General features: G+C 63.3%; 1 protein-coding gene across 2 annotated transcripts in view; it reads right to left on the reverse strand.

Annotated features, from left to right (window-relative positions):
- Positions 1–25123, reverse strand: part of WNT7B (Wnt family member 7B) — a 47046-nt gene that overhangs the window by 4404 nt on the left and 17519 nt on the right. Inside the window, exons 2-3 of one of the 2 annotated variants that reach the window (XM_042944684.1) lie at positions 18763–18985; positions 2095–2366 (exon numbers count right to left, since the gene is read on the reverse strand). In XM_042944684.1, the coding sequence (XP_042800618.1) occupies positions 2095–2366; positions 18763–18985 (495 nt within the window). Of the gene's footprint in view, positions 1–2094; positions 2367–18758; positions 18986–25123 lie in introns of both variants that reach the window. The other variant, XM_042944685.1, reaches the window with a different exon arrangement.

Consider the following 25123-nt stretch of genomic DNA (forward strand, 5'->3'; position numbering starts at 1 on the left):
CAGGAGGATCCCCGCCCCCCAGGGTCACGGCCTTTGCCAAAGGCTCAGACCACACGTGTGCTCCCCAGCTCAGGGTCGGGGGCGGTTGGAAGGGCAGTGGGGGAGGGGCACAAGGTTCGCTGTGTCCGCTGCGCAGACGAGCAGACCGAGGCTCCGAGGAAGACTCACGCGAAGTCAGGGGCAGCACCGGCCGGCACCAGAATCCTGGCCGCTGAGCCCTGTGGAGCCCTTTCCTGTGACCGCCCTGCCCTGATGGGCCCTCCCCTCCCACTCCTCATCTCAGTTTACGGCTTCACGGTTCAAGACCCCACGCGCTGACCTGCCTCCACCCAGGCCCCTCGGCCCTCAGGCTGCTGGGATCACTGTCTCAGGGACCTGTCCCACGGCACCTGTCGCCCAGAGGCCAGAATCCGGCCCGGCCCTCGTGGCCCTGCACTAGGGGCCCGTCCCACACGCCGCCACCCTAAGCTGGCCCAGAGGCCTCACTGCCCCGCACCTGTGACCGGAATCCCACCCCCCCCCCGCCCACGTCCCGGCCTTGGTTGTGCTGGTCCCTGTGCCTGGAGTGCCCTTCCCTGCATCTCTGCTGCTTATTCGGACGCTTCTCCACCGGGGCCCAGGCCCCCGGGGACGCCAGTGTCTCTGTTGCCCACCCGGGGCCTCACTGTCCTCGTGCAGAAAAGGGGGATATGGTGAGACCTTCCTCCCAGGGCTGTTGGAAAGCCCTTCCTCGGGACCTAAGAGGAACCTCCTCCTCCTCCAGGGAGCCCTCCCCATGCCTCCAGGTAAACGAACCTTGCCTGCCTCTGCCTGCCAGGGCACAGGTGGGGATGTGTCCGTGCCTGAAGAATGGAGCCTCCGCGCCGTGTGTGAGCTCCTTGGAGGCAAAGACTGTGTCCCTCTTTCCTTCATTCGTCCACCCGTGCACTCATTGGACGCCAAGCTAATAACCACGTCTACAAGATCAAGTCAGTCCCTGGGCCTGGCATTCAAGGCCTGCTCCGGGCAGCCGGCCCCTGCTCCCAGTGTCACCTCCCTCCGCCTGTGCTCTTTTCTGGCCTGCTGGGACAGCACCTCCTCCGGAGAGCTTCTGCTGCCCCCCCCCCCGCCCCCGCCCCCGCCCCATGCCCCCCACGCCCCCGCCCCATCTCCAAGCTCTCACTGCTCCTGGATCTGTCCTCTGCACCCCTGAGTGGACCCACTTGGCACCACGGGGGCTCCCATGACCACGGCCACTCTTACTCCTTGTCTCCCCTGCCCAGCCTAGCTAATGCCAGGCACAAAGAAGGGGCAGGGAATGTTCGTCGAGTGAGTGAGCGAGCAGCTGGTGGCCTTAGCTGTGGTCCCCGCGGCAGAGGGCGGGCAAGTCTGTCCCCGTGCCTGCAGAGACCCGCAGGCCCTGGTGCCCCGGGTGCAGCCCCTGGGGCCGGGGAACCAGACCTGGAGAGGCGTTCCGCTCGGCTGGCGCTCTATCTCGGGCCATCTCGCCGCCATGGTGGCCGCTCCTCCCGGCCCAGTATCTGGGGCCCTCATCTCCCTGAGGCGGGGCCGGGCTCACCCTGACTTCTGCCCCAGTGTGGCCCTGCCTGAACGTCCTCCATGATTGCCCCACACCGCTGCACCCGCCCCCTGTGTGAAGCTGGCTGCTCCTCAAGACCTCCCAACTTGCAGTCTCCACCCTTCCTCAGGCTGCTCTCTCAGGGCGATCTGAGCCAAAGGCCACCTCCTCCGGGAAGCGTTCCTGGTGTGCTGGTACGACCCCTCTGGGACCGGGGCGGGGACATGGGACCGTGGCCCCCACGCTGGGCCCTGGTCCCGGCCCTGCCATCCCCCAGCTGCTGGCCATGCGCACATCACTTCCTGACTCCCAGCCTCAGTCTTCATACCTCCCAAATGGGAACAGTAAGGCCTCTGGGAGGGTCAGAGGGGCCGACCAGGCCCAGCGCCACCCACCACACACCTTGGGGGTTCAGATCCCCAAGGACCCCCCTCCACCCCACCCCAGGAGAGGCTCAGGGCCGGGGGTGGGGGCGGGGAGCCCCGGTGAGGCGGCAGCCACCCCGCCCGCCCCCTCCCCGGACGCGCCCGCCCTACCTTCCTGCCGGCCTCGTTGTTGTGCAGGTTCATGAGGCGCCGCGCGTTTTTCTTGATCTCACGGGCGTCCACGAAGCGCCGGGAGAAGTCGATGCCGTAGCGCACGTCGGCGGAGCAGCCGCCCCACTTCCAGCCCTCCGCCTGGTTGTAGTAGCCCTGCTTCTCTCGGTCGCACCCGCAGTTGCTCAGGTTCCCCTGGCTGCAGGCGGCCGTGACCGCGTGGGCCACCCCGGCCGCGGTGATGGCGTAGGTGAAGGCGGCCTCCCGGCTCCCTGCGGGGGTGGGGGGATGGGGTGCGCGCGGTGAGGACCCGCGCGCGGTGACGACCCGCGCGCGTCTCCGCCCGCCCTGCGCCGGGCCACCCTGGCCTCTGCGCTCGCCCTCTGTGAGTTCCGGGCTCAGCAAAGTGGGGCGGGCGGAACCCCTCTAGCAGGGCTGTGGCGAGGACAGTGGCAGGCACGTGGCACTCGAGACCACTGTCACCTCCTTTCCCTGTCCCAAGCGCCCCAACCCTGGGGGGGAGCAGGGGCGGGCTCTGCGAGGGGGCACGTGGGGTCTGTGCCCCGCCCCCTCCACTCGGCCAGCCTCCCAGCACCCACCCACCACCCTGTTCCAGGCTCTTTGCTGCCGCCTCCCTGTCTTTGACCACCCCCTGTCCCCCCATCACCAGGCCCCGGCTTCCTGGGGCTCTCCTCTCTCTCAACACCCCTGCCTGGCTCAGATGCCCCCCTGAACTGCCCAGACTTTGGATGCCCGTCCTCCTTGCCTCCCCCACCCCCAGCCACCAGCCGAGGGGCCCACGGTACAGTCTGGGCACCTCTACCCTGCACCCTCACTGGGTCTCCTCTGCCCGAGCAGGAAAGGCCCTCAGTCCGAGCCCAGCTGGCTTCCCCATCCTCCTTTTTCCGTCCCCTGCCCAAAACAACGTCTCTTTCCTTCCGGAAAGAGCTGCTCCTGTGCTCCTGGGGTTTCCTGGTCTTTCCAGGGGAATGTCCTTGCCCTCCTTGTCCAAAGCCTCATGATTTTCCAAGACCGGTTCCAATGCCTCTTCTTCCAGGCAGCCTTTCCAGACTGCCAGCCAGAAGGGGGCCTGGGCTACCTACCGCCCCCAGTCACGGATCTGACTCTCATCGCACCTGATGCTGTCTACCCAGTTAGCCCTGTAGCTGAGCCGTCCCGGCTCCACGGGGGCCCATAGCCCCCTGGATGGAAGGGTCCAGAGCCGATCCATCTTTCTTTTCCACAGGCTCCGGCTGGGCCCTGGGCATCCCGCCATCCTGGCCCGGCCTCTCCTGCCCCTGAGCCCCGAGGCTCGCTGCAGGCCACGGCCCGGTCTGTGAGGTCCCCAGCAGCTGGCACTGTGGGCCTGGAGCTCGGTGACGCCCCTGTAGTTGCACAGAGCCTGTGCCTGTGATCGGAAAGGCCCCTCAGGGTGCCTGACCGCTGTCCCTGCGAGTGGGGGCTAGAGTGATGGCCCCAGAGGGTCGAAGGCCAAGTCCTTTCCATGAACATCCACTAAGCACCACCCCGCATGCCAGCTGTGTGATCGGCCTTGAATGTGTGCTCTGGGGTCCCCTCCTCACCTACCAACCTGCTGGGGGGAGCTCGCCTCGGTGGGCTTCCTGTTCCCTGGGGGTCCTCCCATCGGGGCTGAGGACCTGTTGGTCTTAGAGACCCAGTGCCGAGGAAGCTTTGGTCGACCTCTGCCACCAAGGAGGAGGCACAGCTTCCTGAAAACGTCCGTCCTCTGAGAAGAGCTAAGGGAGGGTGGCGTTGGGCAAGACCGAGATCTGCAAAGGACACAGGGCCGCCTCTGCCTTCCCGTCCAGCCCCTGCTCCTCTCCGGGCCCTTCCTGCCCACACCGCTCCCCCGACCGCACCTGCCACCACCTGGGACCTGCCAACCAGCGGCGTAGGGCGCTGTCCCCAGCACCACTCCTGTGGGAAGCGCCTGTCAGCACAGTTGCCCTTCGAGGGGCACCGAGGAGCCCCCAGCCCTGCAGCGTCGAGGCGGGCCGGCTGGGGGCTCCCAGGCAGACGCAGGGTCAAGGGAGAATATGGGGCTCTCCCTCCCCAGCTCTAAATCAGGTCGAGGCTACCCGAAGGGAAGGGTGTCGGGTACGAACTGGTTACCAAACTCCCTGCTATTGGTGATAGTGTTGCCCAAGCCCAGCAGGCCTGCCGACGAGGTCACGCGCACGGGCACACAGGCGCACGCCGCGGGGGAGGGTGCACGAAAGCATTTCGGGGGCTCCGGGAGGGGAGGTGACCGTAGAGCTTTGTAAGAAAGGGCACGGGGGGGGGGGGATCACGGAACCTCAGAGGACGTCCCCACCTGCCTCTGTGAGGGGTGGAGTCAAGGAAGGCTTCCTGGAGGAGGGGACACCTTAAGTAAGGTGTGTGTTGTGCGTGGATATGAGTGGATGTGTGCACGTGGGTGTGTGCGTCCCTGGCAGTGGGCACAGCAGGAGCAAAGGTCCAAGGTGCAAAACAGTTTGCTGAGGGCGCCTGGGTGACTCGGTCAGTTGAGGTCTGACTCTTGAGTTCGGCTCAGGCCATGATGTCTCAATCATGAGACCAAGCCTCCTGTCAGGCTCCAATCTGAGCATGCAGCCTGCCTAGATTCTCTCTCTCTCCTTCTGCCCCTCCCCCACCAAAAATAGATAAATAAACATTAAAAAAAGGGGGGGGGAAACCTGGGCGGCTCAGTCGGTTAAGCATCCAGCTTCGGCTCAGGTTGTGATCTCATGGTTTGTGAGTTGAAGCCCCGAGTGCTGCTGGGATGGAACCTGTTTGGGATTCTCTCTCTCCCTCCCTCTCTGCCCCTCTCCTCCTCTCTCTCTCTCTCTGCAAATAAACAAATAAAAACTTAAAAAAAGAAGAAATCGTTTGCTGGTCTGATGCTAGAAGTGTGAGCTCAAGAGTAAGGAGAAAAGAGGCCGTCGAGGCCCAGGGGAGCCAGGTGAGGGCGGCCAGAGCCTGCTCTGGCTACAGGAACCGTTCAGCAAAGCGGGTCAGCGGAGCCAGGCCTCCTTCATCCCCGCTGTCACCTGCCAGCTCCCGCCGCCTACCAAACACCCTCACCCCCACGTATGTCCTCCCTGAGCTCCCAGACAGTCGTGCGAGGCAGGCTCGTCACGGGCCCATCCCACGGGTGAGCAGACCGAGGCACAGAGAGGCTGTTGAACTAGGGCTTAGCAGCCGGAGCAGGGTCTGAACGCAGGCAGTAGCATCAAAGCCCCGAGGGGCAGAGGGAGGGACGTGGGGCCTGGGGCTCAGCCTGGTCTCTTTGCCGCTGAGGGACTTGGGGCGGAAGAGGCACACGCAGCCCCCGGGGCGAGGCGTTTGGACCCTCCGTGGCCCTTGGGACTCAGCGTGTGGCCGGCAGGTGAACGCGGGGTGGGAGCTGGCCTCGCAGAGGGCACGTCGAGAGCGAGGCTCCCAGGAGGTGGGGGTGAAAGGACTGTTCAGTTGCACCAAGAGGCCTGCGGATGGAGTCCCAAGTCCCACAGCCAGGCCCTGCCCGAGCCAGGATGGCGTGGGCGCTCCCCGCCGAGGCCCCGGAACCTGCCACCCGGCCCTCCCCTACACAAAATGCGACACGTCCTGCTGTCCTGAAGTCCCCAAGCAGGCAAGCAGGCATGGAGGCCGGGCCCGTGCACCTGGAGGACATTTCTCGAAAGCCTCCCTTCCGTCCTTTGTGCCAGCTCCTGGCGTCACCTGCTTTAGGCCCCTCGCAGACTCTCGGTTACTCATCGGTTACTCACGGGGCGGCCACTCCCGCTAATTCCTTTTTTATTTGGTTCTAATGGGCCAAACCCTGTCTCACCACGAAGGCAAGGGGAGGCGATCGGGGTGGGGCGGGGGGGCCAGGCGAGGGGTAGTTTGGGGAGAATCGCGGAGGGTGACGTTGGGTCTTGGATCGGGGGCTTTGTGGCACCCGTGTTCTGCACGCACACACCTCGTGTCATTCCCACGCGGCCCCACGGGGGTGGGGGCATCACCGCGCTATTCTGCAGACCCGGATGGGGGGGCAGCCCCCTCCCGAGGTCACTCCCGGGGCCATCCCGCGAGCCCCAGGGGCACTGCCTGCAGTCCTCCTTCAGGGTGAGAACAGGTGGGGGACAAGCCCCTCAAACCTGTGGGCCCAGCTCAGCTACCACTGGTGGCTCCCCAGACTTGTGAGATGACCTCAAGCCCCCGGGGCCCGACCCCACCCATCCCCGCCTACCATTCCCCGAAGGCTCGCTGGGCCCAGGGCCAAATGACCCCCCCACCTGGGGACACGCGCGACTCACTGCACTCACCACCGCGCCCTGGTTCGTGATGCCCACCCAGCTGGGCGCCCGCCCACTCCTGCCCGGAGCGCCCACCCCGGTTCCCCTGGGTCCGCACGCAGCTTCCGGCGCTCTGGACACGGCTGGGATGCCCCTGCTGCCTAGACCCCGTCAGGGTGAGTCGCCCTCACCCTCCTCTGGGCTCTTGCCAGGCGCCCTTGGGCTGTCGGGACGGTGGGCGGGACCCATGTCCGATTACTTTGCGTACCCCCAGCCTTGTCCCCGGGCCCCGCACACGAGCAGGTCTGGGGCTGGGTGCCTTGCATCCTTGCCTTCTCTTATCCCCGCAGCTGCCCCGTGAAATCAGTGCCCTTGCTCAGACCATCTCAAGGGTGGCGACACGGAGCCAGCGTCGGGGCGGGAAGCACTCCACTCCAGGTGATGGCGGCAGTGGCCGTCTGAGCTCAGTTGTGTCCCGTGATGGAGACCTGGTCTCCTTGGGTCCGGCACACTTCAGTCTCGGGAGGCCTGGGGGGCCCTCCGGGGGTCCAGAGCCCACCCCAGCATGGATCTGCACCCTCAGACACTGGAGCCAGCATCGGCATCCAGCAGTATCCCTGGAAAACGCCGGAGACAGGCAGGCGGCACATCGGCCACCCCCCACCCCAGTCGGGGCCTCATGAGCCCCAGGTGGGCCCCTGCGCGCACAGCCCCTGACGCAGGGCCCGCTGTTTCCTGGCCAGTCCGTTCCTGGGGCCTGGAAGGTCAAGGCAAGAACCGTTAGCCCCGTAGGGCCCAAGGTTTCAGCAAAGCAGGACACGGAGGGTGGAACAGGCAGGAGGACACTGGACCTGAAGCCATATCTGCTGTGTGGCTCCAGGCCAGTCACAAACCCTCTCTGAGCCTGTGTCCCCATTTACCAAGTGGGGCTTACAGTTCTCACCCGCTCCACGCCCCGGCCCCGAGAGCAAATAGGACAAACGGCCATTGCCCTCACGTCACCAAACGGTGAGCAGGACTCAGGCGGTGGGGGTTGAGCAGGGAAAGCCCAGGGTTCCCAGGATGGGCCCAGGCATCACTCTGGCTTCCTCCCTGGGGCCGACCCAGCCGGGCCTGCCCAGCTGCTCCCTCCACGCATATTCTGGATAAATCCCCAATGTCCAGAGCAGCACAGCCTTCAGAAATCGCTGCCACGTGGGCAAACTGAGGCACCGGGCCCCTCGGGGACTACGCACCTCTATGCCTTCTTTCCTATAGGTTGTTCAAGGTCAAGCCCTCCCTGACCCTGCTGGGCGCCAGGCTCAGAGAGAGCAGAAGCAGCCTCCTGCCTGCCCCATGCCCTCACGGTGCCAGCCAGACCACCAGGCCCAGGGCCTAGCAGACTTAGTCCCTCCCGTCAATCCTCGCCCTGACCCAGAGGAGGACACTGGACACCAGGCAGATCTTTGCGAGCAGCTCCTGGAGGGGACGGATGTCCCCTCCTGAGCAAATCGGGAAGGCGGGCAGAACAGAGCTACCCCACCCTCCAGGGGAGAGCAGGGCTAAACCCCTCCTCCATATGCCCCGTGCGTTCCCCTCGCTGTCCCCTCAAAGCTACTTGCCAGTTCCTGGCGTCCCCAGGGCCCTGGCGTACTATTTTTTGAAGACCACAATTGAGCTCATAATGACCTGATTGACTGCAGGCCGGGGAAGCAGGTAGGAAATGCACTTGGCTCCTTCTGAGAAGGGAAGCCGAGACTCTGGGACCTCAGAGCTAAGGCCCCTCCAGCGCTATCTGTCTGTCCCCAGCAAGGAACCTGAGGCCCAGCCAGGGACAGTGTGCTGCCCCGTGTCACCCAGCAGCTCAGGGAGTGGAGCCCATACTGGATGTTCTGAAGTGACTGAGGTGAGGCCAAAAGTCTGGGGCCACACACAGCCCCAGAGGGGAGGCTCAGAGTCTGGCACCTGGAGTCCAAGTCTGGACCCTAAGATTGGCCAGTTGGGGGGCCTTGGACCAGTCAAGGAGACCAGTCCCTGTCTCCACTTCCTCACCTGCAAAATGAAGATAATTGCTCCAAAACGGCCAAGTGGCTGAGCCAGAGGCGTGCCACACGTGGAATCTCCGTGTGCGTGTGCGCACACGCGTGTGGCCGTGGGCATACACCCAGGCTTACACGTGAATGCGGTTCCCGTGGGTGTGAGCGAGCGTGTGCACCTGTGCACGTCCCGTGCTCGTGGCCAACACGGTTCAGATCACCTTGCCTGTCGGCCCACCTGTACTTGGCCTTCATAAAACAATACGGCGTTTTCTACGACACAAGAGTAAAACGGGCCAATAGCCCAAGTCACAACGGGCGAAGGATCGGAAGAGACATTTCTCCAAAGACGATATAAAACCAGCCAATAACACGCGGAAAGACGCTCCACATCGTCAGCCGTCACGGAAATGCAGGTCAAAACCACAGCGAGGTGCCAGGCCACCCCCGCCAGGATGGCGAAAATAAAGACAAACAGAAGTCAGCGAGGATGAGGACACATCGACCCTCACACGCTGCCGCGGGGAGCGAAGAACACGGCAGCCCCTGTGGAGAACCGTCTGCCGGCTCCTCAAAAGCGGGGTGGGGGCTGGGCGGCTGTCGGTTGAGCGCCCCACTCTCGGTCTCACGGTTCGTGGGATCCAACCTCGCATCGGGCTCTGCTCTGGCAGCACGGAGCTTGCTTGGGATTCTCTCCCCGTCTCTCTGCCGCTCCCCTGCGTGCCTTCTCTCCCCGCCCCCCTCCCTCTCTCAAAATAAATAAATAAACTTTACAAAAGATGAAAGTTAATCATAGAATTACTACAGAACCAGAAATTCCCCTGCAGGGTACCAAGAGAAGTGAACACGTGTGTCCACACAGCAGCTTTTACGTAAACACGGCAGGGTTATTTATGACAGCCCCGGAGCGGGAGTGACCCCAACGTCCAGCGGCGACGAATGGATGAGCAAGAGGTGGTCCAGCCACGTGACGGAATAGTCCTCAGCCACGAAAAGACTCAAACCCCGACAACACGAAGGAGCCTTGAAAACACGTACTGAGTGAAAGACACCAGCCACAAAAGGCCACGTATTTATTGCATGATCCCGGGGATATGAAATGGCCAGCATAGGTCAGTCCATGGGGACAGGAAGCAGATGAGTGTTGGTCAAAGGCCGGGGGCTTGGAGGGTGATCGCTGAGGGGTGCACGGCTTCCTTTTGGGGTGCTAAAAATGTTCTACGATTGGTGGTGGTGATTTGTGCACAACTCTGCGTTCAGACTAGAAACCACGGAATGGGACACTTACGTGGATGAATTGTGGGCTCCGTGAATTCTACCTCAACAGGCTGTCGTAAAAACATACAGCACTTGATGGGTTTTAGCGGACTGCATACAACCTGTCCTCTGCTTTAACACTCTCAGGATGCTGGGCTCAGAGGAGGCAGGTGACTGGCCCAAGGTCACACAGCAGGCCAGCTACAGAGCTGAGATCTCACTCGGGACCCCACAGTCACGCTCAGACTAGTCCCCATCTGCCAGGCAGCGACGTGCTCTGTCCTGCCTCGCGTCCTGCCGACAGTGCCTGGGACCCGGGCTGGCCAACGTCAGCCCTTGCTTTCTCTGTTACCATCCGGCACCCTCAACACTGACCACAGCCTGCCCTCCTGGCCAAACCCCCAGAGCCCTGGAGGCGAGGCCTTCAGCCCCCACCCATCCCCCGGCCCAAGGCCAAGTGCACAGCCAGGGGGCCGACAATCTGGGAGGGGGTTCCCTGAGAGTATGGGCAGGAGCCCAGGGTCAGAACCATGGAGGGTCAGCAGGACAGGTGACTGGGGGGTGACCGGGGAGGGCGTGGCAAGAGACATGAGCGACACACACACAACAGGGAACAGTGTGCAGGTAGAGGGCACTGCAATGCTAAGTCCCCAAGAAGGGAACGAGGAGAGCATGAGTGGTCCAACCCCACAGAGAGTGTGAAGCATGAGGTTTCACTGCGTCGGCTTGGGGAGCCCTTGGGGAGGGGGCTGGACTTTAAGAAGAGGAGGAGCCCCTGGAGGGTGACCCTACGAACGACTTTTTAAAAGGCCCCTCCGGCTGACTGTGGGCAGCACGGTGGGAGCAGGGCACAAGGGGCGGGGTAAGAAACACTGGTGGCCTGCCAGGTGGAGGAGGTGACGGTGGCCGGGCTTGGGACACAGTCTAAGGGTAGAACCAACAGGTCTAGCAGGTGGAAAGTCTCCCGATGTGGGGCCCGGGCATCTGGCGGGGCTGTTACCAAGAGAGTGGTGGAAAGGATCAGGTTTGGGGGAAATCGAGGCACTGCCTTTGGCCACAGGCAGTTTGGGGTTCCCCGGGGCACAGCAGAAGGGAAGCAGGGGACGCCGGGCACTCAGGCCCTGCCTGGGAGTCCCCCGGCCCTGCTGATCACCATCATGGGGGCCAACCCAGACGGGACCAGGGTCCCGGGTGACCCTCCCCAGTCCTCCGTTCTCCTAGCCTCAGTTTCCCCATGTAACACGAAAGTGAGGCCAGTGCCATGGGTTCTAAACCTCAGAACAGGGCTGCTGGGGCTGAGGTGGGGAAAGGACGTGGGATGGAGTGGTCCCCAAGTCCTCCAGACCTGAGGCCTGGCCAGTGGGACGCTGCCAACTGGTGAGGGCATCTGAGTTCCCACTCCCATCCCAACCCGCCCGCAGCCCCTCATAAGCCTAGAAGTGGGGTGAAAGCATTGCCCCCCCACACACACCCAATTTATGGGTGGAGCGATTGAGGCCCGGGAGGCGAGAAGACACCCTAAGCCAAACTGGGAGCTCCCGGCGTCACTCAGGCAAGCAGGTGCAGTGCCCATGTCCAGGTGTTAGGGAGCATAGGAACTGGGGGGCAGGGGGGGAAGCCCAGGGACCGGGGTGGGGCTGGTGAGCCTCCCTGGTCCCTTGGCCCCAGACCGTGCTCAGCCACCGGCCCTGAGCATCTAACTCCCTGCCTGAGGTGTATCCCGGCCCGGCTGGGGGGCGGGGAGGTGGTTCCTGCAGGAAGCAGGGACAGCGGGTGTCAGGCGAGCCCAGAGATGCCTCCAAGCCCAGCGAGGTCCCGAACCCTATTTGTGCACTTGAAGAACGGGAAGCCCAGAACCCTGGCCCACCAGCCTCCCCTCCCCCGGCCCGGCCTGGGGTTTCCGTGGGGGCCCGGCCTGGACCACCCGGGCGGGATCCGGGCTCTGCCCCTTGACGGCCAGGCAGGTGCCTGTTTCTGCGCCTGTTAAGGGGAGGTGAGGAGGCCTCCACTTTGCAGGGCCCAGGCAGCGGGAGTGAGTGAGTGCCACGGAGGGAGGGCTCAGAGCAGCTGGGACGCAGGAAGGGCCCAACGCACGTGGGCTGCCTTTATGATTCATGTCAGGATGGGCCTAGACCCCGGGCCTGGCACGGCTGCGTGGGTGGGTGCAGCCTGTGTTGAAGCCGTGGGCGGGCACGCGTTCTCTGTGTGTGTTTCTGTTGCCCTCTCTCTGTCCCTCTTTCTGTATGTCTGTCTGTCTTTCTCCATTCCTCTCTCTCTCTCTCTCTCCTCCTCTGTCCCCATCTGTCCCTCTGTCTCCTTCTGGCCCCGCCCCGGCCCCCACCCCAGCTCACCTGTGGCTGAGTCAGTGTCTCCGCACTAAGCTCTTCTCTGCCGTTGTCATAAACAGAGCACTGGAAAACGTCCTGCCAGGTCCGAACACGCCGGGCCTTTGTTCTGACCCAGTGAGGCCCTCGCACGCCACGCAGCAGCCCTGCGGTGGGTCACGCTCCAGCTGGGCAGGGGGTCGCCAGGCCCAGAGTGGGCAGAGCCTGGCTTAGGGCCAGCATGAGCCCGAGCCCCGGGATCCGTGTCCCAAGCTGGGATGGCCTTCCAGGAGCTTCTACCCCCCCACTCAGAGCTCTGGGGACGCTGGGATGGCCTCTCCTGCAGCCCTGGCTTCTGGTAGCCCCTCTCGTTAGGGAGGTCAGCCTCAGACAGACTGCCCTCGAAAGTTCCTTCGTCCTTTGCTTGCGGCAAATCAACAATGGCTTATGTGTGGGGACACCGTGGAATGAGAGCCCCTGCCCCTCTGGGCTATGCTAAGGCCCCCTGGCAACTGGACCCCTGCTGGTGCACAGTGCTGGACTGCTGAATCACATCTCTAGGCCTGGGGCGCCCGGGTGGCTCAGTCAGTTAAGCATCCCGCCTGACTTCAGCTCAGGTCACGATCTCTGGGTCTGTGAGTTCGAGCCCCACGTCGGGCTCTGTGCTGACAGCTCAGAGCCTGGAGCCCGCTTCGGATTCCGCGTCTCCCTCTCGCTCTGCCCCTCCCCTGCTCGCACTCTGTCTCTTTCAAAATTAAATAAACATCAAAAAAATTTTTTTTAATTAATAAATCTCTAGGCCTTAGCGGTGTGTGACCTTGGGTGAGACATTAGCCTCCTGGGAGCCTCAGTGTCCCCGTCTATGGTGCACGGACAGTAGAACAGAAGTGATTCTCCTTGGCAGCAGGAAGCTTGGAGACCTGCTGAGGTCTGGCCAGGCCATGTCCCTCGGAGGCCAAGGGTGAAGGCCCCCCCACCCTGTTATCTGTGTCCTGCCTCAGTGGGCCAGAGCCCTGGATTCCCTGTCCACAAGACCCTTGGGCAGAACCCCAGCATGAGCATTGAGGAAGTAGAGGGTTTTCCTGCCCCCCGTTCTGAAGAGAGACCCTAAGTCTTGGCAGAGGCCTGACCCCAGCCTCAGCCCCTGGAATGGGCAGGTAAACAGACCTAGAGAGCGCGAGTCTGTGCCCCAGGTTGCACCACGGGACCCGAGAAGCAGCCTGGGCACGAGTTTCCAGGAGCGGGGCTGGTGGCCTTCACTGTGCCTCCCGGCGCCCCGCCCCAGAAGTGGCATACAGCAGGCACTCAATGCATGCAGGCTCAACACCAGGGGCTGCCAACCTCACACTCCTGCACCACCCTAGGAAGCAGGTGACGAGTGACCTTCTGCTCTCGGACCACCACCACCCCCCGGGCTCCCCCCCTCCCCCACCCCGAGATGAAGGACACTCTCCTGGGAGGAGACGGTCAGATCTGGGTTCACCTGTCCGGGCCTGCCCCGCTGACCCCGGGGACTGTCGTGCCGCTGACAGGCGTGCGGTCGAGAGCAGGGCCGCCCAGCAGAAATCTCCCGGAAACCCCACAGGACATTTAAGAAGAGTGAGAATACCGGGGTGAACTTCGTTTTAGTGACGAGTTTATTTAGCCAATATATCCAAGGATCACCACTGTATCATGTGATCATTGCAGAGAGTATTAAAGAGGTATTTTACTTGCTTTTTCTGTTGAAGCCTCCAAAATCTGTCGTGTATCTCACACGTACGGCACATCGCGGTTGGCACGCACCCTATTTCCAGGGCTCCCGGCCAGCGGCGGCCCGGGAGCCCTCGTCCCTCCTGGGAACCAATGTCACATCTCCCCCTGGGCCTGGTCAGCAGCACCCCAGGCAAGGGGGGGCCTGGAGGTCAGCCTCTTCTCCAAGGATCCCACCGGTGGCTGATTTGGAAGCCTAGAGACCCTCGTCTGTCAGAGGTAAGTCACTTCGCCCCCTCGGACTGTCCAGGAGCCGACGGCCTTTGCTGAGTCCCTACCGCAAAGCAAGCTGCCAGCCCCAGGCAGCACGTGAGCCAGGATTAGGGGCGGCCCCTATGCCTGGTCATGTCTGAGGCTGCACACGATGGGCGCGATTCAGTGTTCCATGGCAGCTGGGGGGGTGGGGTGCGGGGGCTGGAGTGCACACAGCCGCGGCCACCATGCTCTGTGCCCGCGGGTCCCGAGGGGCTCCGGGCTCAGGCTGGGGGTGGGGCAGTGGCTGGAGGGAGCCAGGGTTCGAGGGAAGTCCCTCTCCTGCTCAGAGACTTCCGTGCCTTCTGTGGGGCCCTCGGGTTCACTGTGCCCCACCCAGCCTGTCCCCTCCTTTAGCCTCAGGTCTCCCCCCTCTGGTTCACCCTCCCAGCGTCCCTGGGAAATACCATCCCCTTTGTGGCCTCTGTGCCTTGGCACTTGCTGTTCCCTCCGCCCGGAACCGCCTTCCCCGTGCTCACCCCAGGCCAGTCTGGGTCACTCTGATTCTCTCCTGGGTCTCAGCTTACCGTCACCCTGTCAGGGGAGCCCTTGTCAACAGTCCCGACTCGACTACGGTGCTTGCCTGTGAGAGAGGCCCTGCCTTGCCCGGGTCACCAGGAGCCCAAGTTTCTAACAAGCATCCCCGGAATACAAGGCTCCCCCCACAACTCTCGCGTGGTGTCCCCTACCCCATCCGCACCACCCCCCAAGCTCATTGCCAGTTAACAGAAGAGACCAGGCCACAAGCATCGCTTGATCACTGAGGAAATAGGCCTGGGGTGGGCTTGGGCTGCCAGAGGGTGGAGGCCCCCAGACATGAGGTGACACCACGTGTGGGTCCTGACTCCCTGAAGGGAGCAGAGCAACAGAGGCACCTGGAGGGTCCCAGGGTGAAACCAGGGCAGTGGCATCGTAAGAAAGACCTATCTAGTAGCGAGTAGTGAGCTCCTCGTCCCTGGAGGTATGCAAGCAACGGCACCAGGTGCCGGAGAAGGGATGGGACCTTGGCACAGGGGTTCATTTGCCTATTAAGGGGTTTCCCTTCAGCTCTCAAGATTTAGGCATGGCCCAAGGTCACAGGCAAGGCCTGAAGGGGGCCGTCCCACCCACCCAGGCCATTCCCCCTCTCGGGGCCAATCATTAATTGGCACCGCTTGAGTGGCTGCTCCCACGAGTGCCCCCGGCTGCCTGCCAACTCATGGCCCGTCTCCCATCTCGTGCCCGGGGCAGCCGCATGCCTCTGACATGGGCTGGCTTTGCCACCCGGCCCCGCTTCCTGCTCGTGACTCCCAGCAGCCGAGCCCTCCTGGCTGAAAAGGGAGCTGGGCCTTCGCAAGGCGCAGCCTGGAGCCGGGGAGGGCGAGAGGCCTCAGCCCCGCCGGTAGGAAGCCCACCCCTCCCACCCCTGGGGCAGAGCGAAGGGAGAGCCTGAGGCAGGCGCTGAGCGGGCCCAGGGCTGACAGGCTCTGAGGACAAAGCCCCAGGACGTGAGCGTGGCCGGGCTGTGGACAGGAAAAGCCAGGGAGGGGTGAGAGGGCGTTCTCCAGGGAAACCAGATGCAAGCAGAGCAGAGGGGAAGGGCCTTCCAGGGCTACGGGCAGTGGGGGCAAAGTCCCAGAGGAGGAAAGGGTTGGCACGCTCTGGGAAGAGGAGGAAGTGAGCCAGACTGAAGCTCTGGTTTCTAGAAGGGATGCGGAGAGGTGAGGGTGATGTAAGACAGGGGCCACTCAGACTCCAAGCTAAGGAGTTAATTTTATCCTGGGGCAATAGGGAGCTACTGCAGGTTTTGGAGGAAGGGAGTGACATGGCATGACCAGGGCTGGAGGGGAGGCAGGAGGAGGCACTGACGGTTGCCGGGGGAGGGCCAGCGAGGCAGGCCCCACAGTGGCCGTGGGGCAGGGTGGAGGGATGGACGAGGAAACAACGCCAGGTTTCTGCAGAGACGACAGGTGCACAGGTCAGGGGGAAGGCTGGGGACGGCAGACTTAAGCAACAAGATGCTGAGCATGTCGGGCCAGAGGTTCCCATGGGTCCCCCTTGCTGGATGGCCCCCCGTGAGCAGCCCCAGGGGCGAAGTGACTGCAAACCCTCACGGGCTCCTGTTGGACCAAGGGCTGGTCTCCGAGAAGGAACAGCTATGAGCTGTTAGCCGTGATCCAGGGGACACGTGACGGCCAGTAAAGGTCACCCGGGTGGGCACTGACAGTGTGCGCCATGGGGGGGGGGGGGGCCCGGGTCACTGCTGGGGCCAACGTCGCTCCCCGTGGCCTTTTTATGGGCATTTGTAGTGCATCGCCAGGCACTGCCCTGGCACCTGACCTGAGAAGAAGCCACGTGCCCGTCACCGCCCGTGTCTGGTGGCCCCAAAGGAAGTCCAAGCCCCAGGAACATCTCCTGTGCCCGTCTCTGCACAGTGAAGAAGTGAGGATTAACAGGGTGGCGGATGAGAACCTGGCTGAACCCAGCTCTGCCGAGAGTGCAGACCGTGTGGCCGCAGGGAACCACCCAGCTGGCTGTGCGGGGAGGGGGCGGTGCTCACAGCCACCTTGGAGCCTGGAGTCTCGGGGAGGGGGGTGGGGGGCCAAATAGGCAAGGAGGCACCTGGGGGGGGGGCAGAGGGGGCCAGATAGGCAAGCGGGCACCTGGCGGGGGGATGGGGGGCCAGATAGGCAAGCGGACACCTGGCGGGGGGCACAAGGGCCAGATAGGCAAGAGTGCACCTGGGGGGGCATGGGGGGGCCAGATAGGCAAGCGGGCACCTGGCGGGGGGATGGGGGGCCAGATAGGCAAGCGGGCACCTGGCGGGGGGATGGGGGGCCAGATAGGCAAGCGGACACCTGGGGGGGGCACAAGGGCCAGATAGGCAAGAGTGCACCTGGGGGGGCATGGGGGGGCCAGATAGGCAAGGAGGCACCTATGGGGGGGTGGGGGGCCAGATAGGCAAGGAGGCACCTGGGGGGGGGCAGAGGGGGCCAGATAGGCAAGCGGGCACCTGGCGGGGGGATGGGGGGCCAGATAGGCAAGGAGGCACCTGGGGGGGGGCAGAGGGGGCCAGATAGGCAAGCGGGCACCTGGCGGGGGGATGGGGGGCCAGATAGGCAAGGAGGCACCTGGGGGGGGGCAGAGGGGGCCAGATAGGCAAGCGGGCACCTGGTGGGGGGATGGGGGGCCAGATGGGCAAGCGGGCACCTGGGGGGGGCACAAGGGCCAGATAGGCAAGAGTGCACCTGGGGGGGCACAGGGGGCCAGATAGGCAAGCAGGCACCTCTGGGGGGTGGGGGCCAAATAGGCAAGGAGGCACCTGGGGGGGGCACAGGGGGCCAGATAGGCAAGCAGGCACCTCTGGGGGGTGGGGGGCCAGATAGGCAAGCGGGCACCTGGGGGGGCACAGGGGGCCAGATAGGCAAGCAGGCACCTGGCGGGGGGATGGGGGGCCAGATAGGCAAGGAGGCACCTGGGGGGGCATGGGGGGGCCAGATAGGCAAGGAGGCACCTATGGGGGGTGGGGGGCCAGATAGGCAAGCGGGCACCTAGCACAAAGCAGGTCCCGGGCCGACGCCCTCCCCACTGCGGGGATGGGCCGGGCACTCCTCCCTCCCCAACGGGCCGGGAGCTGCACTTGGGTGGTGGGGCCCCAGGGAGGGGGTGGTGCCACCCTCCTGCCTGTGCCAGGTGCCACCCACAGGCTGCTCACCACAAAGGGGCCCCGGGGGCTTTCCCCTGCGCCACCCCCAGCCCTACGCCAGGCGCTCCAAGCCCTGCACGGCTTGGCTCTGGCCCGGGTCCCGGCAGCTGTGGCTCCTCGGCCCACTGGGATCGGAAGGACGTGCTGAGCCTGCAGGCTGGGGTCTGAAACAACAGGGCCCCCCTGCATGTCTGGCGCTGTGCCCCCCAAGTTATCGCTCCCCCATCTGCCCCTCCTGGAAGGCAGGTTGCATCACCTCCGCACCCTCGCCTGTTCGACAGCTGTGTATCGAACCCACGGGACGCAGGCCCCGGAGGGGTGCTAGGGACCCAGGGGAGGGCCCGCCCGCTCGGAGCTCGTGTCGCAAATAAGGGCTCTGAGGTCCCGAGCGCCAGGCCCAGGGTCACACAGCCGGTTTCCGATCTAGGTCGAGCTCTGGAGGTCCCACGTCTCCCTTTAAGCCCTTCCCTGGGCCTCAGTCTCCTTCCCTGGAAGATGGTCACCACAGAGCCTCCCTCGGGGCTGTGAGGACGTGAGATGGCACCCGTGGGACTGCCCACAGACTTGGGAAGCGCGACCCCTTCCCCGGCCCGACTCCACCCGCCCTGCCCGCCCAGCCCCCCCCCGCAGCCTGGCAGACTCCCTCGGTGCTCCCACATGTGCCTGTACAGCATCCTCTGCCCGAAATTCCTTCCGCACAAACGGTACCATTTGCCTCAGCCCCTGCCCCCAGACGCCACGCGGGAACTCCTGCTGTCCCATTCCAGATGGGACAGAACCGAGGCAGGGGGTGTGCCTAGGTCCACACAGCGTCCGCACGAGCGGGATGCGGCTCTAACCGCTTGCACTGCCTGCCACGGCCGGCCGGCTCACAGCCTCGCGGGAACGACGCCCTCCGGCCCCACAGCCCAGCGAGGGGTCCCTCACCCGCGCACAGGGGACCCTGGGGTCCCGAGCCCCTGCCCCCCCAGGCCAGGCGCAGAGCAGGGCGCAGAGGGAGCTCCCGTCGCAAAGACACCGGCCGGCCTCCCCTGGCCTTGGGTGGCCCTGAAGCCCTGACGGTGGGGGGGGGGGGTCCCCGCAAGCCCGGAGGCGCCCTTACCTACTCGGAGCTCTTGCCCGAAGACAGTCTTCTCGCCCAGGGCGGAGCAGTTCCAGCGTCCGAAGCGGAATTGGTACTGACACTCGTTGATGCCCATCTGCGCCCCCTCCCCGATCACGATGATGGCATCGGGCCGGCTCTGGCAGATGGCACGCTGCCGTGGGGCCAAGCCAGGAATCTTGTTGCAGATGATGTTGGCTCCCAGGGCCACGACGGACGACAGCGCTCTGCGGAGACGGGAGAGGACACGGGCAGGTGAGTGGCTGCGCGGGGCCCCGAGCCCTCTGCCTGCCGCCCCGCCTCCCTCAGTCTCTGCCACCAGCCGGTGGGTTCCGGGCGCCCACCATGGGCCAAGCTCTGCCCACCGGGCAGCCAAACACAGATCCCTGCCCCGGACGAGCCATTTCCCGTTGACCACAAGGCGTGATCCCAGCCTGAAAAGGCGCTCGCGCCCATGCCTTCTCAGCCTCAGGACCACAAGAACCAGGGTCACAAATCCAGGAACCAACGGTCACCCAGAACGTAAGAACCACAGCTCCCCCACGCCTCTGAACCAGACACACAGACCCTTCGGGTCCGAGAACTTCACGCTTGAGATTTGACAGCCATCAGCTCCGAACTGTCCGCAGCCTCCCCAACTGCTGACCATCAGACTTCCCCACTACTCGCACGCCCCGGGCTCCCCCTGGGGTTCCTGGCCCAGGCAGGCTGCTGAGCCGGCTGGCCCTGCTGGAAGCCAAACCCCTAGGCTCCTGACTCCATTTACAGCCCATCTATAGCCCTGGGAAGGCACGCCGCCTCTCTGAGCCTCAGTATCCACGTCCATGAAATGGGAGTATAAAGCATCCACTCCTCCCAGCCCACCACCACCACAGGGGCTCAGACCAGACGGCCTCAGGGAGAAAGACTGTCCCCTCGCTTCTGGATCACTGGGTAGATTCAGGAGAGGGACCAGGAGCTGATGTGAATTGAGCCGCTATCGTGTGCTGGGCTGGGTGGGGCTGCTTTACTGCAACATCGTATCCCCCCCGGTGGCCCCCTGAGGCTGCTGTGGAATTAACCTGGCACCCGCCAGGAACTGAGGTCCGGGGCAGGAGGGCACTTGCCGGGCTCACTGTCTCCTAACTTGAGGCGTTTATCCGCGTGTTTGTTGTAGGAGGTGGCACCCACACCACATAACGTTGCCCATTTAAAAAAAATTGTTTTAATGTTTATTTATTTTTGAAGGAGGGAGAGACAGGGTGTGGTGGTGGGGGGGGTGGGCAGAGAGAGAGGGAGACACAGAATCCGAAGCAGGCTCCGGGCTCCGAGCCGTCCGCACAGAGCCCGACGCGGGACTCGAACCCACAGGCCGCGAGATCGTGACCCCAGCCGAAGTCGGACACCCAACTGACTGAGGCCCCCCAGGCGCCAACGTTACCCATTTTAAAGTGTGCAGTCAGTTCAGCAGCGGTGAGCCATGCAGGCACCTCCCTACCGTGTTCCCAGACGTTTTCACCGCCCCCAAAGAGAAACCCCAAGTCCCCTGGGCAGTCACTCCTATTCTATTCTCCCAGGCTCTGAAACCACCAATCTGTCTTCGGTGCCTGTGGATTTGCATATTCTGGACTTTTCATATCGATGGCATCACACGCTGTGTGACCTTTTGTGGCTGGTTCCTTTCACTTAGCATCCCGTTTCCCGGCTTCAGCCCCCTTGCCGCAGGTGCCAATGCCCTTTTATAGCTGAATCCTTCTCCATCGTAAGCAGGGACCACCTTGCACGGATCCAGGCACCAGGTAGCGGACGCGGGGCTCCTCCCCACCTCTCGGCAACCGCGAACAGCACCGCCAGGAACATGGGCGTGTAAGCTTTGGTCTGAGCCCCTGTCCCGCTTCTCTGGGGCACAGTCTTAGGAGTGGAATTGCTGGGTCACGTGGTAGTTTGTATAGCTTTCGGAGCGGCCCCCGAACTGTTCTTCCGCAGAGGCTGGAAAACTCATTATTTGGTTTCGAGCGCCCGGAGGAGGAGGGCGGGCAAGCTGGAAGGAGGTGGGGGTGATCTTGGCAGACCTTTGGGCAACGGCTGAGTTTCAAAGTGGCATCCAGCTTCCAGACGGCAGACCAGGCCTGCTTAGCGAGGGGCAAAGTGTGGGAATGAGGGAGACCACCAGGGGCTCCCCAAAGCTGATGTCCCTGGCCTTGGCCTCCCAGCGCCACTGAGTTCCCTCCTCCTCCCCACTGGCTGCCGGCCCCTTTCTTGAGAGAAACGAGTCAGTGTTTTTCCAGGGCAGCCAGGCACCCACAGCCAGCTGGGAAAGTCCCCGTGTGGCATGAGTCCGCAGCACGTGCTGTAGCCAGAGTGCCCCGGCGACACTCAATCCCCACGGCCCGCCCGCCCCACTCACTAATCTGGCCAAGACCCCCCTGGGTCTCCCACGGGCACAATGGGCAGAAATGCCCGAGGCTGGCATGGAGGAAGATCATCTGGGCGGGTTGGGCTGGGAGCGGGCTGGAATCCGGGGAATTCAGCCCAAAGTAATTGTAGATGCTCAGAAAACCGACCCGGGGAAATGAGATGGATGGGAACCAGCCTCCAGGCCTCGGGCAGGAGCCCGCTCTGGATCCCGGACGCTAAAAGCCAGCTCCCCAATCCCAAAGTCTTCCAGCAGACTCCAGGCTGCAAAGCTCACTGCCTGGGGTAAGAACCCTGCTGGGGGTAGGAGCTTGGACAAATGGGTTCTGAATTGGAGGGGGAGGATCCCCAGTGGACGGAGGGGGGATCCCAGGGGCCGACGCAGATGTTGCAGCCCTGGTCTCCCATCTCCAGGAGCCCCCAAAGCCCCCTCCCAGCACCCAGGTCTGGCCATGTCACTCCCCTGCTCAGAGACCATCCATAGCTCCCTAGGCTCCTTGGTGTAGAATCAGAGGCCCCCCCGGGATCCGACCTCCGACCACCCTGCCACGCCTGCCTGTGCCGGTCTCTCTGCCTTTTTCTTTCTGGCAAACTCTGCTAGCCTTGTGCCCAAGTGGAAAAGCCCCCTGAGCTCACACCCCTTGGCCCCCAGGCGCTGAGAAAGCAGGTGGTGGGCATTGTCTCTCGAGTAACAACCCCCCACCCGCCCCCCACGGGCTCACAGTGGCTGGTTCCACAGCCAGCCTTCCCAGCAGACCACAAGCAGGGCCAGGTCAGAGCTAAATCTGGGGCTTGGTGGGCCGGGGGGAGGGGGCAGGGGGCTCCCCCTGTAGCTGTCCCTGAGTGTTTGCAGAATGGCAAAATGGATGAACAAATGAGTGAATACTCAAAGATTACATCTAAAAGAGCTTCTCCACCTTAATAACAGAAAGGCAATCCAAGTCCAAAATGCTCAAGGGACTCGAATAGCTATTTCTCCAAAGAGCCATAAACGGCCAACCAGCACACGAGGAGGTTCTAACTCCCGCTCGCTCGCGAGAGAAACGCACACCGAAGCCAGTGACGTGCCACCACACGGCCGCTGAGATGGCTTCAGTCACAACAACAGAAAATGACAGGTGTTGGCAGGATGTGGGGAAACTGTGTGCCACCGACGGGAACGTAAGAGGCGGCAGCCACGTGGGCAGCCGTCAGGAAGAGCCTCAAAAATCCCCTCGGACCCAACAATTCCACTGCTTGGTATTTGCCCCCAAGACCTGAAGACAGGTGTAATTCCCCAGGGACAGAAAATAGACCAGTGGTCGCCCGGGGCTGCAGGGAGGGGGACGATCGGCTGACTGAGCCACCCAGGCTGCCCCTATGTTATGTGGACTTTGAACACAAGCTTTAAAAACCCTACGTATATGCAGGACTTCTGCACCCTTGGACAGGTGGGATGGGTAGAAGGGGACGAGAGGGGCCTTGCCTGGCTGATCCCCGCCTGTACGCTTCCCAGGACGTGAGTAGGGGACACGAGAGCCCCCAGCCACCCCCCAGCAGCCAGCGCATGGGTCAAAGGCGGAGCAAAGGCATCAGGGAATCTATTTTGTGCCAGGAGCATCAACAATCAGATGCGGTTGCTAATTCAGAAATCGTTTCTCCACTAACAGTAGTAAATACACTTACTCCGAACGCCCATCTTGGGCAACACGGGCCTCTGCTGGGTCTCAGTGCCCTCCCGGCGTCCCCGTGTCACAGATGTGCAGACCACAGCTCAGAGAGGCTGGGGGCCGTGCCTGAGGCTGCACAGCCAGGCTCAGAGCCCGGTGTCTGCTTCCAGAACTCAGGGGAAGGCGGCGCTGGGGTCCAGAGCCCCGCACACGGCAGGTGCACGACAAGTGCCGGTCCCCAAACACAGCTTCACGTCCTTCCCTTGCTTGAAATCCTCCAAGGTCACTCATTAATCACTCCAGGTTTACGGACGGCTTCCGTTGCTGGTGTCGGCCGTCTCAGCCGCGCTGTCCCTTCCCCACCAGCTACGGCCCACACGTTCACCGCGAGTCTGAGCACTGCCCTCCCTGGGAAGGCCTGGCCCTGTCACACTCCGACCCTCAGCCATGCTCCTGCCACCTGGAGGGACAGGGGCTGCAGCCCTGGGCCACCGGCCCTCATCAGGAAACCGCCAGAGCGGCAAGAGGCAAAATTACGTGATAACTGAAAACTGGTGACCTGGAGGAGAGGGGAAGGGGGGGATGGGAAGGGGGAAGAGGGGAGAAGAGGGGAAGAAAGGGGGGAGGAGGGAGGGGAGGGTGGAGGGAAAGGGGAGGAGGGGCAGTGGGGAGGAGGAGGAAGGAGGGGGGAAGGGGCAGGGGGGAAGAGAGGGAGGAAGGGGGAAGGGAAGAGGGAGGAGGGTGGGCGCAGGCCGCATCCTGGAATAATCTGGAATAATCTGGAATAATCGGCAGTTTGGGAGTGAGGGCAGGCTGTGAGCACCCTGGTCCCGCCCACAGGATGGGCCTGCCTCTCACCCCCAAGCAGCAAGATCCCCACCCTGGGCGGCTTCTCAGCCCACAGCCGCCCACCCAGGTGCCCCGGGAGGGCTGGCAGGGCCGTTCTGAGTGGCCCCGAGCACAGAGAAGCCGGGCTGGCCACTCGCGTTTCAGTCATCCCCTGGCGCTGTTCAGGGGCCTCGGGACGAAGGCAGGAAGCCAGGACGAGTCCTGCAGGGACGCGCCTCCCTGCGGGTTCCCGGCTCTGGGCTCCATCAAGGGTGCCAAGGGACAATAGGAGATCTTCCTACCTTGCCAGAGGTCCCAAGGGGCCGGGGCTGCCTCTGGGACTAGGGGACGCCAGAGGGCGAGGGGCGAGGTGGCCACTGCCAGGTAGCAGGTGGTGCAGAACTGGCCAAGGGGGTGGGACGCTGGCTATGGCCTTGGGCAGGTCACCCAGCTGGCAGCCGGTGGGGCAGAGGTTAGGACACGAGCACCGGTGTGGGCCAGCTTGGTTGGAACCCTGGCTCTGACTCCTCGTAGCTGTGAGACCTTCTTAACTTTTCCGTGCCTCGGTTTCCACACCTGTGAAGTGGGGTGTGTCAGAGCGGCTCCGAGGAGGACACGATTCTGGCCTGTGGTGAGTGGTCCTCAAGGCTGGCCATTGTCGACCCTCCCTGGGGACCCGTTCCTGATCTCCATGCACCGAGCCACCGGGACCCAGTCCCTCGTGGGGATCAGGGACCAGCTGTGTTGATCGGGAGGCCCAGCGCTCAAACTGGCAATTCTGGAGCTGGCGGGTGTCCACACCCACCGCCACACCCGCCGCGACTGGGTCCATTCGTGGATCGGCCCTTCCCTCGGACGCAGCAGATTCAGTCTGGGGCCTACGCACCCAAGTGAAGCAAACCCTCACAGTTACCACGGGACGAGCACAGGTGTCCCCAGCGCAAACCGGGAACCACAACCCCGGTGTCCGTCCGTCCGTCACCAGCAGAAGGACGCAGTTTGGCACGTGCACAGGGCGGGAGGCTTTAGCAGTGACAAAGGGCAAACAGCTTACGCGTGAGCCAGACGGGAGAAATGGCCCAGACCACGCAAAACGCACCTTCAACATAGAGGCCAGGAGTTACCCTTAGCTGGGGCGGGGGGCGGGGGGGGTGGGGAACGCACGGACCGGGAGGGGCCCACGGAAGCCTTCTGGGTTCCAGACTGTTCCCTCTCCCAAGCTGACAAATGGATTACATGAGCGCCCGCATATGTAAAAACGCACCAAGCTGTCCACTCGAGACGTCTGTACGTTATGCACGTTATATCTCAACCAAAAAGCAAAATATTGCAATACAAACTTCATAGTGAGAATGCAGTACAAACTCAGAGTGAAAACTCCAAGTTTTCTCACAGAAATTAAAGAAAATACACTTAAATACAATACGGGGGCGTCTGGCGGGGGTGCTCAGTCGGTTAAGCATCTGACTCTTGGTTTCGGCTCAGGTCGCCATC

The sequence above is a fragment of the Panthera leo genome, chromosome B4 (assembly GCF_018350215.1).
Source record: "Panthera leo isolate Ple1 chromosome B4, P.leo_Ple1_pat1.1, whole genome shotgun sequence".
Taxonomy (NCBI): domain Eukaryota; kingdom Metazoa; phylum Chordata; class Mammalia; order Carnivora; family Felidae; genus Panthera; species Panthera leo.